The sequence below is a fragment of the Ictidomys tridecemlineatus genome, chromosome 15 (assembly GCF_052094955.1).
Source record: "Ictidomys tridecemlineatus isolate mIctTri1 chromosome 15, mIctTri1.hap1, whole genome shotgun sequence".
NCBI lineage: Eukaryota > Metazoa > Chordata > Mammalia > Rodentia > Sciuridae > Ictidomys > Ictidomys tridecemlineatus.
Window position 1 is genome coordinate 11,596,167 of NC_135491.1, and position 19,082 is coordinate 11,615,248.

At 49.4% G+C, this 19,082-nt stretch overlaps 2 protein-coding genes across 4 annotated transcripts in view; one reads left to right on the forward strand and one right to left on the reverse strand.

The window, feature by feature from the left end:
* The window catches only part of LOC106145300 (uncharacterized), a 36,858-nt gene extending 20,347 nt beyond the window's left edge, over nt 1-16,511 (reverse strand). Inside the window, exon 1 of the mRNA XM_078031948.1 lies at nt 16,349-16,511. The gene's annotated coding sequence lies outside the window, so the exon portion shown is untranslated. The remainder of the gene's footprint in view (nt 1-16,348) is intronic.
* On the forward strand, nt 1,811-16,590 carry Plaur (plasminogen activator, urokinase receptor). Of its 3 annotated transcripts, none has more exons than XM_078031944.1 (7): nt 1,811-2,081; nt 4,072-4,183; nt 6,985-7,127; nt 12,280-12,432; nt 12,980-13,114; nt 14,474-14,620; nt 16,043-16,590. In XM_078031944.1, the coding sequence occupies exons 1-7, from the start codon at nt 2,018-2,020 to the stop codon at nt 16,297-16,299; spliced, it is 1,011 nt and encodes a 336-aa protein (XP_077888070.1). In that variant the 5' UTR covers nt 1,811-2,017; the 3' UTR covers nt 16,300-16,590. The 3 variants fall into 3 exon arrangements, with proteins under 3 accessions (XP_077888070.1, XP_077888071.1, XP_077888073.1); XM_078031945.1 differs by having other exon boundaries at nt 1,813-2,081; nt 6,990-7,127; XM_078031947.1 differs by lacking the exon at nt 1,811-2,081 and adding an exon at nt 3,364-3,693 and having other exon boundaries at nt 6,990-7,127.
* The last annotated feature ends 2,492 nt before the right edge of the window (nt 16,591-19,082 follow it).

Genomic DNA, 19,082 nt, shown 5'->3' on the forward strand with positions numbered 1-19,082 from the left:
TCCCTCCTTACGTCACCAGGAACCTTCCAGGTGTGTGCTGGTGGAGGGAGAGGCAGAGAGAAGGAGTCCGAGAAAAAGACAGACGGACTCAGAAACAGAGAGACAAGGAGGGGAGAAGCAGAGACAGACAGACAGAGAGACAGAAAGAAAGACACGGGGCAGAGGGAACCTGAGGGAGCCAGAGAGAGTAAGAGAGAGGGTCAGACACAAAGGAAAGAGAAGAAACACAGGGCGGGGAGGGGCCAGAGCTAGTGAGGTGGGGTGAGCTCCTTAAATAAACAAGGAAAGACCGGCTTGGAGCCACGAGGTCACCCACCAGGTGACCACAGCTCACCTACAGCTCTGAGGGTCCTCACCCCTGAGTTTTCTTTTCTCTGGGAGATGTCCGCCTCCCACCCGCCCCAGACCCATTTTACAGGTGGGAAAACTGAGGATCAGTGGAGGAAAGCATCTTCCTGAGATCCTCTGGAGCCCAGGGCTGAGCTGGACCTCAAACCTGCCTAGAGCAGCACCCCCACTTTCTATTTCCCCACCTCACTCACATTCACGCCAGCCCCAAGAGGTGCCCAGTTTTCCAGATGAGGAAACAGGCTCAGAATGGAGGACCGTGTTGGCTCAGGGTGACCTACCCAGGGTGAGCTTCACTGAAACAGAGTCTGGGGGCCACCTGCACAGTGAACCACTGGGCCCCACCTCTTACAAGAAGGATTTACTTTGTCTTTATAAGTATCAGCTCAAAGCTTCAGTGAATTAAGAAGAATCACAATGATATAATCATTTTGGTAGAGGTAGCTAGTTCCTAGATCTTATCAGGCACATTCTCACCCCAGGGCCTTTGAACTGTCTGTTCCCGCTCCCCCAAAAATGTTTCCCCACACATCTGCCGGGTTTCTTCCCTCACTTGTCCAATGCCACCAGCTTGGGAAGCCCTTTGGATCACCCCACCTAACGCTCACTCCACCTGCACCCTGTGTCCCTTCAGCCTGCTTTGTTTTCTCCATGTGCTTATCACATGGAAGATGAGATAGCGACACCTACTCCCCAGGGACAGGGTACAAGGGTGGGAACTGCGCTTTGTTTCCTGCTGTGTCTCGGGCTTCTGGACCAGTGCCCAGCACAAACCAGATCCTTGGTCCGGGTGAGGGAATACGTTGGCTTCCGCCGTGGCTAGCAGCTGTTCTGCACATTTCCCCTGCATTAAATTGCTGATTGGTGGAAACAGGAGGCTGACTTTTTGCCATTTTATTTTACTATTTTTCCCATTATATACACATTTAGAAACACAAAGAAATGAAGATAGAATGGCATAGTAAGCTCCTGTACATTTGATATAGTTAAGGCAATACTTGGCCTTTTTTATGTCTTTATTTTCTTTTAAAGTATTTTAAAGCAAATCAACATCGAGGGTATTCACCCCTGGATACTTCAATGAGGACCTATAAAAAATAAGAACTATTTTCCCACATAGCTGCAAGACATTTTTCTTAACAGACATATCTACTATTGGGGGCTAAAATGTTTTAAGGTAAATGACCTCATGTCATTGCACATCCAAATATTTCTGAGCACAACTCAGCAGTGAAGGCATTTTTTCGGGTAATCACAATACCATCCACACCCCCGATAAAGCCAATAAAAAAATCTAACACTCAGCCACATTCAATCTACCGTGGCCACACGTTTTATCCTCATTTTGCAGCTCGGAAGAGTGATTGCCCCAGGTCCAGCAGGAAGAGGAAGAGCTGGGATTTGAACCCAGGCGGTTGGATGACGGCGCGGTGACCGCGGTGACTCAGGGCCGAGCCACGTAACTGCCCAGCTCCCCGCCCCTCGGAGGGGAAGTCCTGTGGTTGTGGAGGAGACCCAAGGGGAGGAAGGGGAGGCGCCCACGCATCTGCGGTGACTGAACCTTGAGCGAAACGTCTGGGTGGTGGCGCCCCCAGGGCCACAAAACTGTCTCCTTCCCGAGAAGTGAGACCCAGAGGGGAGGCTCCCGGAGGCCGGCCGAGAACCGAGCATGGGCCGCCTGCCGCTGCCGCAGCTGCCGCTGCTCCTGCTGCTGCTTCAGACCTGCGTTCCAGGTAGGGGCTGGGTGTCCCCGGCCCGCGACACGGCGCTGCCACGCGTCGGGTGGGGATGTGGGAGGACTCTGGTTGGTTGGAGCCGCAGGGCTCAGTTCTCGGCTCTGAAAATGGTAATGATCCTCGTGAACCCTCACGTGGCTCAGGAGCTGGCACTGGGCTGGGGCTCGGGGAATACTAGTGGAGCCGGCGGGGCGGGGGGCGCACGCCTGTCATCCCAGCGGCTCCCGAGGCTGAGCATGAGGCCACAAGTTCAAAGCCAGCCTCAGCAACTTAGTGACACCCTGTCTCGGAGTGAAAAATAAAAAAGGCTGGGGATGGGCTCAGGGTTGAGCGCCCCTGGGTTCAATCCCTGGTACAAAAAATAAATAAAAGAAAGAAAGAAAGAAAAAGAAAAGAAAAGAAAGAGAGAAGAAAAAGATAAAAGAACAAGGCTACTTGAAGGAAGATATTTAACAAGGGCGACCGTTTCGCGAGTGCTTTCTTTATTCCAGCGCTCTTCCAAGCTCCTTTGCCATTTCAAACTAGGCAGAGGGCACTATATTAACCCATATCACAGAGGACACTGAGGCACAGAGAGGTTAAGTAACCGGTCTGAGGTCGCACAGTCCATTCTTGAATAAGTGGGTTTCTGACACCCCCCTCCCCAGCGGCATTTTACAGAAAAAATCTAAAGAGACTGGAGCCAAGCATCTCAGAGCTAGGTGGACTCGTCCCTCGAGGACACTTCCCTTTCTATACCCACTCACGGACACCACGGTCTCACCCGCTTCCCCCGGAAAAATGTAGGGCGATGGGTTTGAGAAATGAGAGGAAATTGGAAATGCACTGAGTCAGGTCCAGATGGCGGCGGCTTGGGGGGGGGGGGGTCGGGGGGATGAGGTGCTGCTGCGGCTGCTGCAATGAATAACCCAGGGAGCTCTCGGCGCCGCGGGAGGCCGGGAATGAGTAAGAACTCAGAAACTCGGGGTGAAAGGGGTGTCTGGGAGGCCCGTGGGCGGGAATAGGGCCCGGGACGGGGAAAGTGGATTAGGAAGTCGGCCCGAGAGCTGGAGGACGCAGACCCGCGCCCCGCGAGCTGCCCTGCGCCTGACACCTGGGCAGAGGGTCTGGGGGCGGGACTAGGCGATCGGGGAGGGGCTAGGGGCGGGGACAGGGGCGGGGACAGAGGGAGGGGAGGGGATAGGGGCGGGGACAGGGGCGGGGAGGGGCTAGGGGCGGGGACAGGGGCGGGGAGGGGCTAGGGGCGGGGTCTGCAGGACCGAGCGGAGCTAGGGGCGGGGATGGAACAGCGGTTAGATGAGTTGGGGCTGGGAAGGGTTGACTGGTGGGATCCCAAAGACTCACAAGTTGGAAACCAGCCTCGCAACTTACACAAAGGGTGGGGGTGTAGCTCGGTGGTACAACGCCCCTGGGTTCAATCCCCAGAACCGAAAACAAATTCTTTCTTTTTTAGAAAGAACCGATGGGCGGAAGGGAAGGTGGGACAGAGGGTGGGGGGGGTAGAACCCGGGGCGCTGGTGGCGGGCGACGATGGTAACAGAAGGGCACCGGGAGGAGGCACGGCCTCTAGGTCGAGATGGCAGGGTGAGGCTCGAGCGCCCTGGCAGAGGTTAGAGACGGAATCAACCGAGGGCACCAGGAGAGGGGAGGGGACCTAAAAGGGAGCAGGGATACAACGTCCTGGCGGAGAGGTGGGGATAGGGCTTCAGGAGAGATGCTGCTCGAGGGCAGAATTAAGAGAAGGGCTCTGGCGAGACTTTGGGGAAGGATTTGTGGACAGAGAATGTTGGACAGGAGTAGATTGGAACTACTGCCAGCCGGAACCCAGCATTGGAAGCGACGGGCGGGAAGGATGTGGCACAGAAACCACAGTGGATTGGGCCTGGAGCTGGCCCTGGTACGGGGCAAAGGGCGGAGGCGGGGAGGCAGATCCTGTGACCAAACGTGTAAGCTTCGCTCCTTTCCTTTCCCTCTCTTCCTCCCCCAGCCTCCTGGGGCCTGCGGTGCATGCAGTGTGACAGCATCGGGTGCCGCCAGGCAGAAGAGTGCGCCCTTGGCCAGGAGCTCTGCAGGACCACAGTCCTGCATGTATGGGGAAGGTGAGATTTCCCCAGCCCCACTCAAGAGCAACAGGGAATTGCAATTGATCAAGAAAACTTCTCTCACCAGAAATCAGAAAAATGCAAACGAGAGAGAGAGAGAGAGAGAGAGAGAGAGAGAGAGAGAGAGAGAGAGAGAGAGAGAGAACAGACAGACACACCCCATTTGACACCTGCCAGACTGGCAGTCATTTAAAATTCTGAATAGTGGCTAGGGTTATAGCTCAGTGATAGAGTGAATTCTTAGCTTGCCGCAGAGCCCTGGCTTCATCCCCAATACCAAAAATAAAGTTGAATATTGACAACATGCAGATTGGTGAAGATGTGAAGACACAGACCCTGTGATAAGGGGTGAATCAGCACCTATGCTGCCCAGAACAATTTGACAATATTTAGATCAGATGAAGATCAGCATACCCTAGCCAGCAGTTCAACTCTAGGAATGTAGAAACTCCAGGGACCCTTGGTCACAGATGCCCAAGGACACATGTATAGGATGTTCTCAGCAGCAGTGTTCATGCTATGGGAAATTGGAAACAATCTCAAGACAGTCTGCAGCAGAGACACCATGATCACATAATGGGATGCTATGCAAAAATGAAAGAAAGGAAGTAAAGCTTCAGGTGTCTACAGGTAGGCCCATCTCAAAAGCATAAGGTTGAGAGGAAAAAATCACGTTGCAGAGCATGATATTCTCTATTAGCTTTACAACATAGAAAACAGGGCTGGAGATACAGCTCGGTGATAGGTCACTTGCCTAGTCTTGGTAAAGCTCTGAATTCAATCCCCAGTACTAACAAACAAACAAATGGAAAACATACCAGGTAGAGTGGCACTCGCCTGTAATCCCAGCAACTTGGGAGGCTGAGACAGGAAGATTGCAAGTTCTAGGACAACCTCGGCAACTTTGGGAGACCCTGTCTTGAAATAAAATAAAAAGGACTGGGGGTGTTATCCCTGGCAAAGTGCCCCTGGCTTAATTCCCCAGTACCAAAAGAAAAAAAATTGTAATACAACAAAGAAAACAGCAATACATATAGTTCTGCATACATAGTGTAAGAGCTACTTACACATGGCTGCTTCTGGACTGGACATGAAGGGAGCTAGATTTGGGAAGTGCAAACAGAACATTTTAACTACATCTTTTTTCTTTTGTTTCTATTATTGGGTATTGATCCCAGAGTCTCCCACCTGCTAGACAAGCACTCTACCACTGAGCGACATCCCCAGCCCTTGTTTCCAAAATTTATTTTTTTTAAAGAGAGAGAGAGAGAGAGAGAATTGTAATATTTATTTTTCTAGTTTTCTGCGGACACAACATCTTTGTTTGTATGTGGTGCTGAGGATGAAACCCGGGCTGCACCCATGCCAGGCAAGCGCACTACCGCTTAAGCCACATCCCCAGCCTGCAAAATTTATTTTGAGACAGGGTCTCACTAAGTTGCCCAGATTGGTCTTGAACTTGGCAATCTTCCTATCTGAGCCCTCTGATTAGCTGGGTTACGGGCATGCACCACCATGATAGGCTTACCAGTATATTTTTTTCTTCCATTCCTTTAAAAAATATTTGGGCCAGCTGTGGTGGTGCAGCCCTGCAACTCCAGCTAGTTAAGAGGCAAAAGCAGAAAGATCAAAGGTTCCAGGCCAGCCAGGTGTGGTGGTGCACGCTATAATCCTGGTGTCTCAGGAGGCTGAGACAGGAGGATCCCAAATCCAAAGCCAGCCTCAGCAATTTAGCAAGACCCTAAGCAACTTGTCTCTAAATAAAATATTAAAAGGGGCTGGGGATGTGGCTCAGTGGTTAAGTGCTCCTGAGTTGAATCCCTGGTACCCAATAAATAAGTAAGTAAATAAAATTCCAGGCCATCCTGAGCAACATGGTTAAACTGTCACAAAATAAAGTGGAAAGGGCTGGGAGATACAACTCAGTGATGGAGCACTTGTCTAGCATGTGCAAGGCCCTAGGTTCAGTCCCCAGTAACACATACACACAATCACACATGCAAATCTGAAACAAATATAGCAAAATGCTAATATTTTACAAAGGTGTGTGATGAACACCCAGTATTTATTATATCATTCTCCTATACGTTTCCAAAAATTACTCTTAGAAGCCAGGCACAGTAGCACACTCCTGTGATCCCAGAGACTTGAGAGACTAGCAAGTTTGATGCCAGTCTTGGCAACTTAGTGGCTCAAAATAATAATAAAACAAAAAAGGCTGGGGATGGAGCTCAGCGCCCCTGGGCTCAATCCTCAGCATCTTAAAAAAAAATTATCGCCAGGTGCGGTGGCACATGCCTGTAATCCCAGCAGTTTGGGAGGCTGAGGCAGGAGGATTGTGAGTTCAAAGCCAGCCTCAGCAACTTAGCAAGGCACTTAGCACCTCATTGAGATCCTGTTTCTAAATAAAATATGTTTTTAAAAGGGCTGAGGATGTGGCTCCGTGGTTAAGCATCCCTGGGTTCATCCTCAGTACTAAAAAAAAAAAAAAAAAAAAAAACAACAACAAAAATGTCTATTAGAGGCTTCTCCCTGTTGAGATCACCAAGCTGTGGGGGAGGGGTAAGGGGTAGATGGATCCAGAAAGTCCCAGTGATAGGGTCACTAAGAGAGAGCAGGGTGTCCGTATGAGGGGTGGGGTGGGAGATGACTTCAGGAAACCACAGAGTTGGACGATAAAAAGAGGGAAATCCTGGCAAGGATCAGCCCTGGGAGTAGATGGCCCAGAGACTGGGAGTGTCACAGATTGGTTGGACCCAAGGGAGCCTCCGTGGCACTAAAGATACCTTCCTCACAAGTGAAGAAGAGTTGGAGGTGGTGGAGAGAGGCTGTGCCCACTCAGAGAAAACCAACAGGACCATGAGCTACCGGACCAGCTCACAGATCATCAGCCTTACAGAGACCGTGTGTGGATTCAATTTGTGCAACCAGCCCAAATCTGGTGAGTGTGTGTGGGGGGGCATCTCTCACCACCCCAACACCCAACCAGCCCATCCTCATTACCATCTCAATCCTGTACCCAATCCTACACCAGCCCAACCTCCACTGCATACCTTACCCCATACCAAACCCAACTCAAACTCATCCAAGCCCAGCCCCAATTTCATTTGATCCCCACACTGTCTACAACTCCAACCTATCCCCAAATCCACCCTTCCTCATCTCAAACTATCCCCAGTCCTGCTCCCGATTATAAAGTCACACCTGGCCCACACATTTGCATGGATGGTTGTCCTGAACAAGATGCAACATATTCCCTTAACAGTCTCACACGCATGCTTGAGAGGTAAATGAGGTGTCCTGCTGGTGTATGTTTTTTTTTAATCTAATTTTTCCTTGGGGACAGGTAATGATCCAAGCATTAGATGCTAAAGGGCCAAGCCACAAGCAGTGACTCAAAGTTCTTAAGGAAAGTCAGCAGGCATACGCTGCAGTCTCAGCTATTTGGGAGGCTGAGAGAGGAGGATTGCTTGAGCCGAGGAATTTGAAAACAGCTTGAGCAACATAGTGAGACCCTATCTCAGAGAGAGAGAGAGAGAGAGAGAGAGCATGCACCGGGTATGGTGGCACATGCCTGTAATCTCAGTGGCTCAGGAGGCTGAGGCAGGAGGATTGCAAGTTCAAAGCCAGCCTCAGCAACTTAGTGAGGCTTTAAGCAATTTAGCCAGGTCCTGTGTCCAAAGAAAAAGGCTTGGGAATGTCGCTCAGTGATTAAGTACCCCTGGATTCAATCCTGTGTACCCAGAGAGAAGGGGAGGGGAGGGGAGGGGAGAATGAGAGGCTGCAGTGAGCTGGGAAAGTCCCCTGGTCCTTGATCTGGACAATTTTAAAAAGGGGGCGGGGGGCGGGGGGCGGGGGAAGAAACTTCCATAAGCCTTTCCCTGACTTTCTTGGCTTTAGGCTCTGGTCGGTAGAAAAAGACTTAGAGTCAAATTCTCACAAATTTCCACAGGAGAGGAGAGGGAAGGGACCCACGTTGCATTGTTAGCAGAGATTCCTCTTTCTGGCCCTGGTAAAGAAGGAAGTTGAGAAAGGTCAGTGCAGTCACAGTGCCATTAGAAAGCACTGGGTCTTCCTTCTTCATCCATCCTGATTCTCTTCCATCTGAACCACAAACTTTTAACTGGTAGCAGGACTGAGCCAGATGATCATTTTAAAGAAAATGTCATCAAGAGCATTTATTTATTTATTTTGGTTCTGGGGATCGAACCCGGGGCTGCTGCTTTACCCCTGAGCTATATCCCCAATCCTTTCTTATTTTTTTTTTATTTTGAGACTGAAGGTCTCGCTGAGGCTGGCCTCAAACTTGCAATCCTCCTGCCTTGGCCTCCTGAGTCACTGAGATTGTAGAAGTGCCCTACGGCGCCTGGCAATTTTTAAGGAAGTGTCAGAATAGAAGACACTGGCTTCCTTTCTCAGGTAGATGTGCTTAAGGAAAGCACCAACACTTGGGTCTAAGGAATGCATCTAATCAGAGACGACAAACAAGATATTTAACAATTGTGGTCAGTGCGGGAACAGATCCCAGGTGGGCCTCGGCTGGCCTGATGTTTCCCCTCGCGCTGGATCCTGGGGACATGAGCATTTTAGGGAGAAAGTTGGGCATGATCACGGATCCCCAAGGAGCTTGGGACACCCTCTGTCAATTCAGAAATCTAATAATTTATATGCCTCTACCCCGACTTCTAATGCCATGTTAACTTTCTGTGGCTAAATCACATCCCGTACTTATGTAATGCTGGGGACACAGAACTGATCAAGACTGGGCCTCGCCTCTGTGGGCCTCGCAGTTCAGTGTGTGGGGCAGGGAGCTAATGGTGTCAGACCCAACCACCAGATGAGTCTGCTGAGACTAATCAGGGCTGGACCCGAGAGGCACAGGCAGAGGGGCCGGGCAGGGGTGAGCAAGGCAGGGTCTGTGGGACCCCGGGGGCATGCTTGACTGAGCTCAGCGAAGGGCTTCTAGAGAAAGCAGCAGCTAAACTAGACCCTGATGGCTGAGGAGTGAAAGGTGACGAGCCCCTGGAGAGGGCCTTCCAGCAGAGGAAGCAACCCATTCAAAGGGCCGAGGAGGGTGAGGTTGGAGCGGCCGGAGCAAGGACATGCAGGGGATGAGCTGGTGAACGTGGCCAGGTCACGTCCCATAGGGCCTCGTGGCCTGTGGTGAGAAACCTGGACCTCACCCTGGGAAAGCAGGGGATCACAGATGGAAGCCAGGACCCCACACAGAGGGACTTTCACAATCACATATATGTTTAGAAACCAGTCCTTCTGCCCTCAGGATGGGAGTCGGAGTGGGGGGGAAGCAAGATGTTTGAGGGGCAACCGTGTCCGAGGTGGGTGAGGCTGTGCAGAGGAGGAGGGCGGCAGGACAAGGGTGTCAGCTGTGCAGAGGGACAGAGGGACTGGGTCCAAGAGCTCTTTGGCAGATAGGTGCCGGCCTTAGTGATGGGGAAATGTGGGAAGGAGACGTGCGATTCTGACCCCGATGGAGTCACTTGTGCCAGGGTGACGCTTCTGCCCATGACAGCTGTAAATACTGGACGAATGACAGACAATGGTTGGAGGTTGCTGGAGAGCAGCCCGTGGGGGAGACGCTTGAGGCACTAGTCTTGGAAACAGGGGAAGCTCAGAAGTTGAGTTTCAGGGGCAGCCTGGCTTCTCCCCTGAGTGTACTTTGCAATTCGCTGCTGAGAAGGGGAAATGGAGTCCCGCCCAGAGAGAGAGAGAGAGTCGCTAGACGGAGAAGACAGGTTGGAGTCTGGGGGTGCCAGAGTGTCTGGAAAAGGAGAGGTAGTACAATCCTGGAATAGATGGGACCACAGGGAAGGGAGTCCCCGAATCTGCAAACATATTTCCCTCAAGCCATTGGCAAGCTGCACGTGCATAGGGTGAGACTTCAAGAAACTCAGCAAAAAATAGCTGGGAAGCCACAGAACCGAGCCAGACTTGCAGCAGACGTGTGATGCAGCAGGCAGGTGCCAAGCTGAAGAGCCTTTGGAAAGCACCCCAGGTGTTCCCAGGGGTAAGGGCAAAACTGAAATGGACCGGCCCTTAAAAAGCCCCGTGCAAGGCCGGGGATGTAGCTCAGTGGTAGAACACCTGCCTAGCATATGTGAAGCCCTGGATTCCAACCCCAGCACTGCAAGAGAAGAGGGGCTGGGGATGTAGCTCGGTTGTAGAGTACTTACCTGGCATGTGCAAGGTCCCAGAATTAAAAAAAAAATTTTAAGTTGTTTTTTTTTTTTTTGGGGGGGGTGGTGATGGTGAAGATAAATCTGAACATCTGGAATTCATTTTTTTTTTCAGTGCTGGGGATGGAAGCCTGGGCCCCACACATGCTACACAAGTGCTCTACCACTGAGCTACGACCCAACTCTTTTTATTTTTTTAAATATTTTTTTCGATATGAAGATCTTTATTCACTTACTTATATGTGGTGCTGAGAATAAAACTCAGTGCACACATGCTAGGCAAGCGCTCTACCACTGAGCTGCAGCCTCAGCGCCCCAACTCTTTTTATTTTATTTTGAGAAAAGATTTTGCTAAATTGCCCAGACTAGTCTTGAGCTTGGGATCCTCCTGCCTCAGCCTCTTGGGAAGCTGGGATTACAGGCATGCCCCATTGTGCCTGGTCAGACTCTATTTCTAAAGAAAGTCAAATAGAAAAGATAAAACAGTGACTGGGCCGGGCACGTTGGCAGACACTTGTAATCCCAGCAGTTTGGGAGTCTGAGGCAGGAGGATCACAAGTTTAAAGCCCGCATCAGCAAATTATGGAGGCTCTAAGCAATTTAGTTAGACCCTGTCTCAATAAACAAAATATAAAAAAGGCTGGAGATGTGGCTTAGGGTTAAGTGCCCCTGGGTTCAATCCCCGGTACAACAACAACCTCTTAAAGGTTCTATCACCTCTCCCATCATCACACTGAGGACAAACTTCTGACTCAGGAACCTATGGGAACAAATCTTATCCAAACCACAGCAGTGGAGATTCAGGTGGGGACAGCCAGGGGGCACCCGAGAGACAGCTGGGCATGTGGGTCTGGAGCTCAGACTTCTGGAGACTAGTTTGTGAGTGACCAGCAGAGGGACGGAAATGAAGCCATGCTGACAGCTTGGGAGAGAATCTGTGCCATGAGAAACGAGAGGGCCTAGGACCAAGCCCTGCACAGAGTGGCCTGAGAAGAGGAGTCCTCGAGGAGACCCCTGTGTGGGGTGAGACAGCTCTTTTGGCCACGATGGAAATTTGTGTTGTCCCTTTTCAGGAAGTTCACGTGAGAAGACGCAGGTCATTGGCCTTTTAGGTATTTTTCTTTGAGGGAGATGAGTTGGCTTTGGATGCCATGATTCACCTAATCTCCGCAGGCCTGCCAGTTGAGGCCCTTGGCTCACACAGTCCTGTCCCTTCTTTAAGTCTTGGCCCCAACTCAGCTCAGATGTCTTGGGTCTGGAAGGGGAGGGCGTGCCAGGCTGGGCCTCAGTATGAGCCAAGGCCTGGGCAGAGGAAGGCCCCAGTGTTTCCAGGGAAAAGTAACTGATCCAGTTGGCTCGACCGGAAGGTCTGTGTGAAAGGCAAAGCTATCATGAATCAATCAAGGGAGACTTTGATCGCTCCGCCAGTTAGGTAGTGTACGAGGTGTCTATTGCTGTCTTACAGATGGCCACAAATATGCAGGTGTTATTTTACAAAGTAGCTGGAGGTCAAGCATCCCAGAGTGGCTTAGCAAGGTGGCTCCAATTCAGGGTCTTTCTTGTAGTTCAGATGTCAATTAGGGCTGCAGTTGTCTGAAGACTCTCAGGGTGTCCTTACTCCCAGGCAAGATCTCCTCAGATGGCTTTTGGCAAAGATCTGGGTCCCCACCCACACATGCAGAAGTCTCATGGTACAACATGGCAGCTGGCTTCCACCAAATCAAGTGATCCGAGAGGGAGAACCAGGCAGAAGCTGCAACCTCCTTTATGGTTTAGATGCAGGAGTCACATGCCTTCGGGGTGGAATGAGGAGGAACTGATGCGGAGGTGTGGCCTCGAGAGAGCAGAAGCTCCAGGGCTCAGCCCATTGTCTCACCTTCTTGTCCCTCTTCCACTTAGTTCGGTCACGCAACACCCCCTATGGCCGTTACCTTGAATGTGTCTCCTGCACCTCATCCGACATGAGCTGCGAGAGGGGCCGGGAGCAGAGCCTGCAATGCCGCTACCCTAGAGAGCAGTGTGTCGAGGTGGTGACCCACCGGAGCCTGGAAGGTGAGCCCCCACCTGCTGGCAACTTCTCCTTTCTGCTCTGCTTCTCCCCAAGCTGCACTTAGCAGAGATCCCAACGTAACAGACATTTGAGCAAATGATCTAATTTTCTCTCACTCACCAAGTCCAGGGCCCTTAGGATAGCTCCAGAGTCACCAGCAACCTAGATGTCTCCTCATTTCTTACGTAGCGCTTTCATTCTCAAGACTGCCTCATAGTCTGATATAGCTGCCAGAACGCCAGGCCTCATGTTCAAGTTCCAGGAAGTAAGAAGGGGCCAAAAAGAAGAACTCTTCATTTTGTAAGAGTTTTCCTTCTTCCATAAAGTACTTCCATTTGTATCATATTAGCCAGAACTTAAACACATGACGGTGAGACCCAGGGAGGCTGGAAAATGTAGTCTTTTGGCAACCTCTATGGCTACCCAAAATAAAATGGCAAAGGGATAAAGGGAGAAGCAGAGAATGGTCAAATACCTACTGCAATGGGCAACCCAGTCTCGGCTCCTCATCCATGATCTGACCTCTGACCTCTCTCTTTGACTCCACAGGAAACACAAGGGATGAGCAACACTCCCGGGGCTGTGGCTATCTTCCTGGCTGCCCAGGTCCCACTGGCTTTCACAACAACTACACTTTCCACTTCCTGCAGTGCTGTAACACCACCAAATGCAACAGGGGCCCAGGTAAGGGGCATGGGAACTGGCATGAGGCCTGGGACTGGGACAGGGAGGCTCACCCAGGCAGACTCTCCTGGCCAACTGCCACTCACCCACTCTTGGACAGTCCACTCCTCTCCGACTGTCCATGTCCTCTCTGAAAAATGGGCCTAGCAAGCCAGGCGCGGTAGCACATGCCCATAATCCCAATGACTTGGGAGGCCGAGGCAGGAGGATCACAAGTTCAAAGCCAGCCTCAGCGACTTAGCAAGGCCCTAAGCAACTCGGTGAGACCCTGTCTCTAAATAAAGTACAAAAAAGGGCTGGAGATGTGGCTCAATGATTGAGCACCCCAGGTTCAATTCCCAGTACCAAAAAAGGGGGGGGGGCTTCATAAGCCTTTCATCAAAGAATTTCATAAGAAGTCAGTGAGACCATCCATCCCTCAAGAAGGCTCATGCTTCCTGCCTCTGCCTCTCTGGACTCTTTACACCACTCATTACCTCCGCTGCCGCCACCCTGGGCCCAGCCTCTGTGACTTCCTCTTCACAAGTCTTCCTGTCTCCACTCCTGCCACCCAAGCTCAACACCGCAGCAAGAGTGACTTTTAAATGTGAATCTGGTCATGCCACGCTCCTTCCTCGAGCACTTCAATGACTTCCTCTTAGAATCAAATCCAAAGGCCTTGCTGAGATCTGCATAACCCTGCACCTGTTTGCATGGTGATCTTCATTTACTTTCTACAAACTGCCATGGCTTTTGTAATGAGGCCACCCTCCACCTGGAACAGGTATCCCCGGGAACTCTCCTGGCTGGCTGCTTCTCATCCATGAAATCTCAGCTTTCACATGCCTCCTCAGGGCGACTTCCACCATCCATCTTCCCTGTTACAATGCAGATCTCTCCCATTCTTCTGTCCAACTGAGCTTTTCATGGTTACAGAAATGTCTATTTCAGTGCTGTCCAATATGGTAGCCCCTACTGTATGTGGCTCCGGAGCACCTGAAATGTGACCTGAAGTTTTAAATTATACTTAACACCAATTAATTTAAATGTAAGTGACCACATGTGACCAGTAGCTTCTATATCAGACAGTGTCGCTCTAAATGGTAAGTTCAAGAGGGCAGAGACTGTTTTGTCTCACTCAGTTGCTTATCCAGGGTCAGGCATGGTGCCTGGTCAGAAGTGGGGCTCAGGGGGAGCTGACCATTGGGTTTCTGCCCTAGGCTGAGAATCCACCCCTAAAAGAAGGTGCAGTTCAAACTCCTGACCACAAGGTGGCTCTAGGATGTCTGGGGGTGGGGGGACTTGGGCATTCTGGAGAGGAAACTTGTGGAGGGATCCACTTGCTCATTCCTTGGTCTCTTGTGTCTCTCGTCTTCTTAGTCCTGGAACTTCAAAATCTGCCACCAAATGGAATCCAGTGTTATAGCTGTGAGGGCAACAGCACCCATGGATGTTCCGCCACAGAGACTTCCCTTATCGACTGCCGTGGCCCCATGGATCACTGTCTGGAAGCCATAGGCACCAATGGTGAGGCCCTCTGGAAAGCTGGGAGGGGACACTTACTGGGGGTGAGAAGGATCTGAAGGAGGATGGCTTCCGGTTGAACTTAACCAAGGGGGATCTTCCTGTGGAAAAGGCGGGACTTCCTTCAGGAGGGTCCAATTGTAGTAAGGAGTTAGGACTGGTCTATTAGGAAATGGACGGGTGGGACTTCCTGTGGGTGTGGGGGACTTCCTGTGGACATCTGACATCCTGAGAAGGTGTTCTATTCCAATGGTTAACATTTGAAGACAAAACTTTTTTTTTTTTTGTATCAATACTGAACCCACTGAGCCACAGCCCCAGCTCTTTTTATTTTTTATTTTGAGACAAGATAAGTGGCATAGGGCCTTGCTAAGTTGCTGTGGCTGGCTTTGAACTCGAGATTCTCCTGCCTCAGCCTCCTGAGCCCCTGGGATGACAGGAGGGTGCCACCATGCCAGGCAGAAACATTTTGGCTTCAAAACTCCTTCACCTCTCAAAAATTGTTTTATGACAGTTATATCTGTAGATGTGTCCTAACTAGAAATCAAAACAAAAACTAAAGGTTTATTAATAAATTTATAACATGATTTATATTTACTTAGTAACAGAAAAACTCTATATTATACATTAACATAAGTAATATTTTTTAAAATGAAAAATGACTATGTTTTCCAAAACAAAAAAATGAAAGCTGGGCACGGTGACACACACACTTGAAATCCCAGTGACTCTGGAGACTGAGGCAGGAGGATCTCAAGTTCAAGACCAATCTCATCAATTTAGTAAAACTTTGTCTTAAAATAAAAAATAAAGGGGCTGGGGATGTGGCTCAAGCGGTGGTGCGCTCCCCTGGCATGCGTCCGGCCCGGGTTCGATCCTCAGCACCACATACCAACAAAGATGTTGTGACCGCCGAGAACTAAAAAATAAATATTAAAAATTCTCTCTCTCTTTAAATAAAATAAAATAAAAAGGTCTGAGGATGTAGCTCAGTGTTAGAGGAACTTGGGGCTCAATCCCAGTATTAAAAAATAAGTATTAAAAAAAAAACAAGTAATGGGAAGACTGGCATTGTTTTACTGTCTCTTTAAAGTCTGGCTTAATAGAAGACAGCTGTATTCTCATTTCTGCTTCTACATCAGTTTCTCGAAATATCACATGTCCTGGAGTTTCTGGAAAACTCCACTGTGTACTTGAGATTGAAAAAGCCCAATTTAGCATTATTTTGAGAGTAATTTTGACTTCACAGACTCCTGGATTGGTTCCGAGGAACCACCAGGGGTCCCTGGACCACACTTTGAGAATGACGGCTTTGCCCAGGTGGCAGAGGACGTGGCCCCCACTGCAGGCGGTACATGGCCCATCTGAGAATTCCAGGCCCAGGCCCGAGAGCTGGGAGTCTCACTCGGTCTTCTCTTTCCTCAGGGCTGGAGAGCCAGAGCTACACCGTAAGAGGCTGTGCGACAGCCTCCTGGTGCCATGGCTCCCACGTGGCGGACACCTTCAGCCTGACCCGTCTCAATGTCTCGTGCTGTTCTAAAAGTGGCTGTAACCACCCGGTCCAAGATGGCCAGTACCGCAGAAGTGGTGCCCCCGGCCAGCCTGGCCCTGCGCACCTCAGCCTCACCATCACTCTGCTTGCGACCATAAGGCTATGGGGAGGCGTTCTTCTCTGGACCTGAACCCCAAGCCCCCACCCTGGCTGGACCCGGGGTAGCACTCTACCCTTACCTCAGCTCCCGTCCCGCAGACTTGGGTGCCAGTGTCCTCTCTGGGACTCAGCTTTCCCAGCTCCGAAGACCTAGCTCACTCAGTGTTCCTGAGAACCAGGGAAAGAAGTTGGGGAAAACTATAGGTCAGTGCGGGACACTCTTGGTTTTATTAATATTTTTGTCATTGTTATTGTGTTGTTATCCATTAATGTTCATATTATTTATTTTATATGTAAATAAATTTTTTTAATAGTGAACCAAGCCAGGTCTGCTCTTCTCTTTAAGATTCGTCTTTGGGAGGATGAATGCTGGGTTCGTGGGGCAGCGGGACAGGGTCTGCCGACTCCTGAAATTAGAGGTCAGGTTGTGGACAAGCAGTCCCACAGACACAATATGGAGAAGAGCCAGGAACCCTAGCTGTGTTGTTTCCCAGAGCTTCTGTGACACATTGCTACATACTCACAAAGTTGGTGGCTTAAAATGACAGAAACTTACCCTCTCACAGTTCCAATGCTAGCAATACAAAACCAAGGTATTGGCAGAGCCATCCTCCCCCAAAGTATTTAAATCCAAGGACACTTCACCACTGAGATAAATCCTCAGCCCTTTTTTATTTTATTTCATTTTAAATATTTTTTAGACGTTGATGGACCTTTATTTTATTCATTTATTTATCTGCGGTACTGAGAATCGAACCTAGTGCCTCACACATGCTAGGCAAGCACTCTACCACTGAGCCACAACCCCAGCCCTATTTTATTTTTTACATTTGAAACAGGGTCTTGTTCAATTGCCAAGGCTGGCCTTGAACTTGTGATCCTCCTGCTTCAGCCTCTGGAATAGTGAGGATTATAGGCATGCATCACTGTGCCCATTCTCTCTTTAAAAGAACAACCATCATTGGATTTAGGACCCAACCTAGTCCAATATTGATTAATTTAATCATTACCGTAGTCATATTGGCAAAGACTATTTCCAAATAAATTCACATACATAGTTACACCGGTTAGGACCTCAGTATATATTTGGGGGCGGGGCACAGTTCAACATCCACAGCATCAACCAACAGCTAAAACCAAGGCCTCAAATACAAGACCCCAGATGAACATCCCAGCCATCTCCAACTATTTAAGCCAGAACTTTTGGCTCCTAGCTATTGTGAAGCAGACACACACCAATCCTGCCCAAATTCCTGACCCACAGAATCATAGAATAGAAAGGTTGTAGTTTATACCACTAAGTTTTGGTGGGTTTTGGTGAGATAGCAATGGCTGAGACAGTCATATTTAAAACTGTCACCGTGGACAAAGACTTTTATTTACTCACTACTGTATTTCTAGTGCCCAGAATATATTTGGAACATCACAGATGAAGAAGAAGGAAAAGAAGGAGAGACTACATCTTGGATGATGTCTTCCAACAAAAACTGAGCCAGGATTTCATTTCTCATGATGCTGGTGTTAGTCAGCTTTGGTCACTGTGACTCAAAATACCCAAAAAAACAACTTAGAGAAGGAAAAGTATATATACATTTTCAGTATTTTTTAAAATTGTAGATGGACACAATACCTTTATTTTATTTATTTATTTTTATATGGTGCTGAGGATCGAACCCAGTGCCTCACATGGGATAGGCAAGTGCTCTACCACTGAGCTACAGCCCCAGCCCAGAAAAAAGATATTTTGGCTCATGGTTTCAGAAATTAAGTCCATGGTCAGCCAACTCCATTTCTCTAGGACTGAGGGGGGACAGAACATCATGGAAGGAGGGCATGGCATAGGAAAGCTGTCAAGTCATGGCAACCAGGAAGCAGAGAGAGAGAGAGAGAGAGAGAGAGAGAGGAGGAGGTGCCAGGACAAAATATAAATCCCAAAGGCACACCCCAGTGACCTACTTCCACCAGCCACACCCTACCTGCCTGCAGTTAACCTGTACGGTAGTATCTTCAAAACATTAATCCATCAAATGCATGAGTCCACTGATTAGGTCACAGCTTCCATAGCAAATCCTTTCACTTCTGATCATTGCTACATTGTCTCCTGAGGTTTGGGGAACACCTCATAGTCAAGCCATAACAATGCTCTACAGCAGAGAGAGAGAGGATGACGTTTCCAGAGATGCTCCATATCTAAAACTGAAGATAATTTCATCTTCCCCATGATATCCTACAACAGATATTGAAGCTAGGAATACATCTCTCACGAGCTTCCAGAGAGGCTCAGAGGATAAAAATGCATGTCCCATGATGCCCTCCAACAGACATTGAGGGAAAGGTCAACATTCTCCTAAGTCCTATACCATATTTCTGTGATCAAGACCTTGTAGTAGCCGGGTGTGATGCTGCATGCCCACCTGTGATCCAAGCTTCTTGGAAGGTTGAAGATTGATCAAAAGTTCAAGGCCAGCCTGGGCAACTTAGTGAGACCCTGTCTCTTTTTAAAATCTTTAAAAAGAGAGTGGGGATGTGGCTCAGTAATAGAGCAATTGTCTGTCATGCACAAGGCCCTGGGTTTGAGCTCTAGTACTGGGAGGGGGAAGAATAGCCCTCATTGTTACTGGCCTCTGAGTTTTTGTTCAAGGATCTTTGGTTGCAAAGAAATAAAATGTGTTTATGCTGATTTAAGCAAAAGTGACATTATCAGAAGTTTAGAAGCCATGTAAGACCTAGGTCTCCTAGCCTTATCCAGGACAGGAAACGGAACTGAAAGGTTATGTAAGATCAAAATTGTCTCCCTCTTTCAGAATCGATCTC

Excerpts from the sequence above, each read along its gene's own strand:
- Plaur (XM_078031944.1), top strand. The coding sequence starts at position 2,018 with ATGGGCCGCCTGCCGCTGCCGCAGCTGCCGCTGCTCCTGCTGCTGCTT. Across the intron at positions 2,082-4,071 it reads GCTTCAGACCTGCGTTCCAG|CCTCCTGGGGCCTGCGGTGC; the intron begins GTAGGGGCTGGG and ends TTCCTCCCCCAG. Across the intron at positions 13,115-14,473 it reads CAAATGCAACAGGGGCCCAG|TCCTGGAACTTCAAAATCTG; the intron begins GTAAGGGGCATG and ends TCGTCTTCTTAG.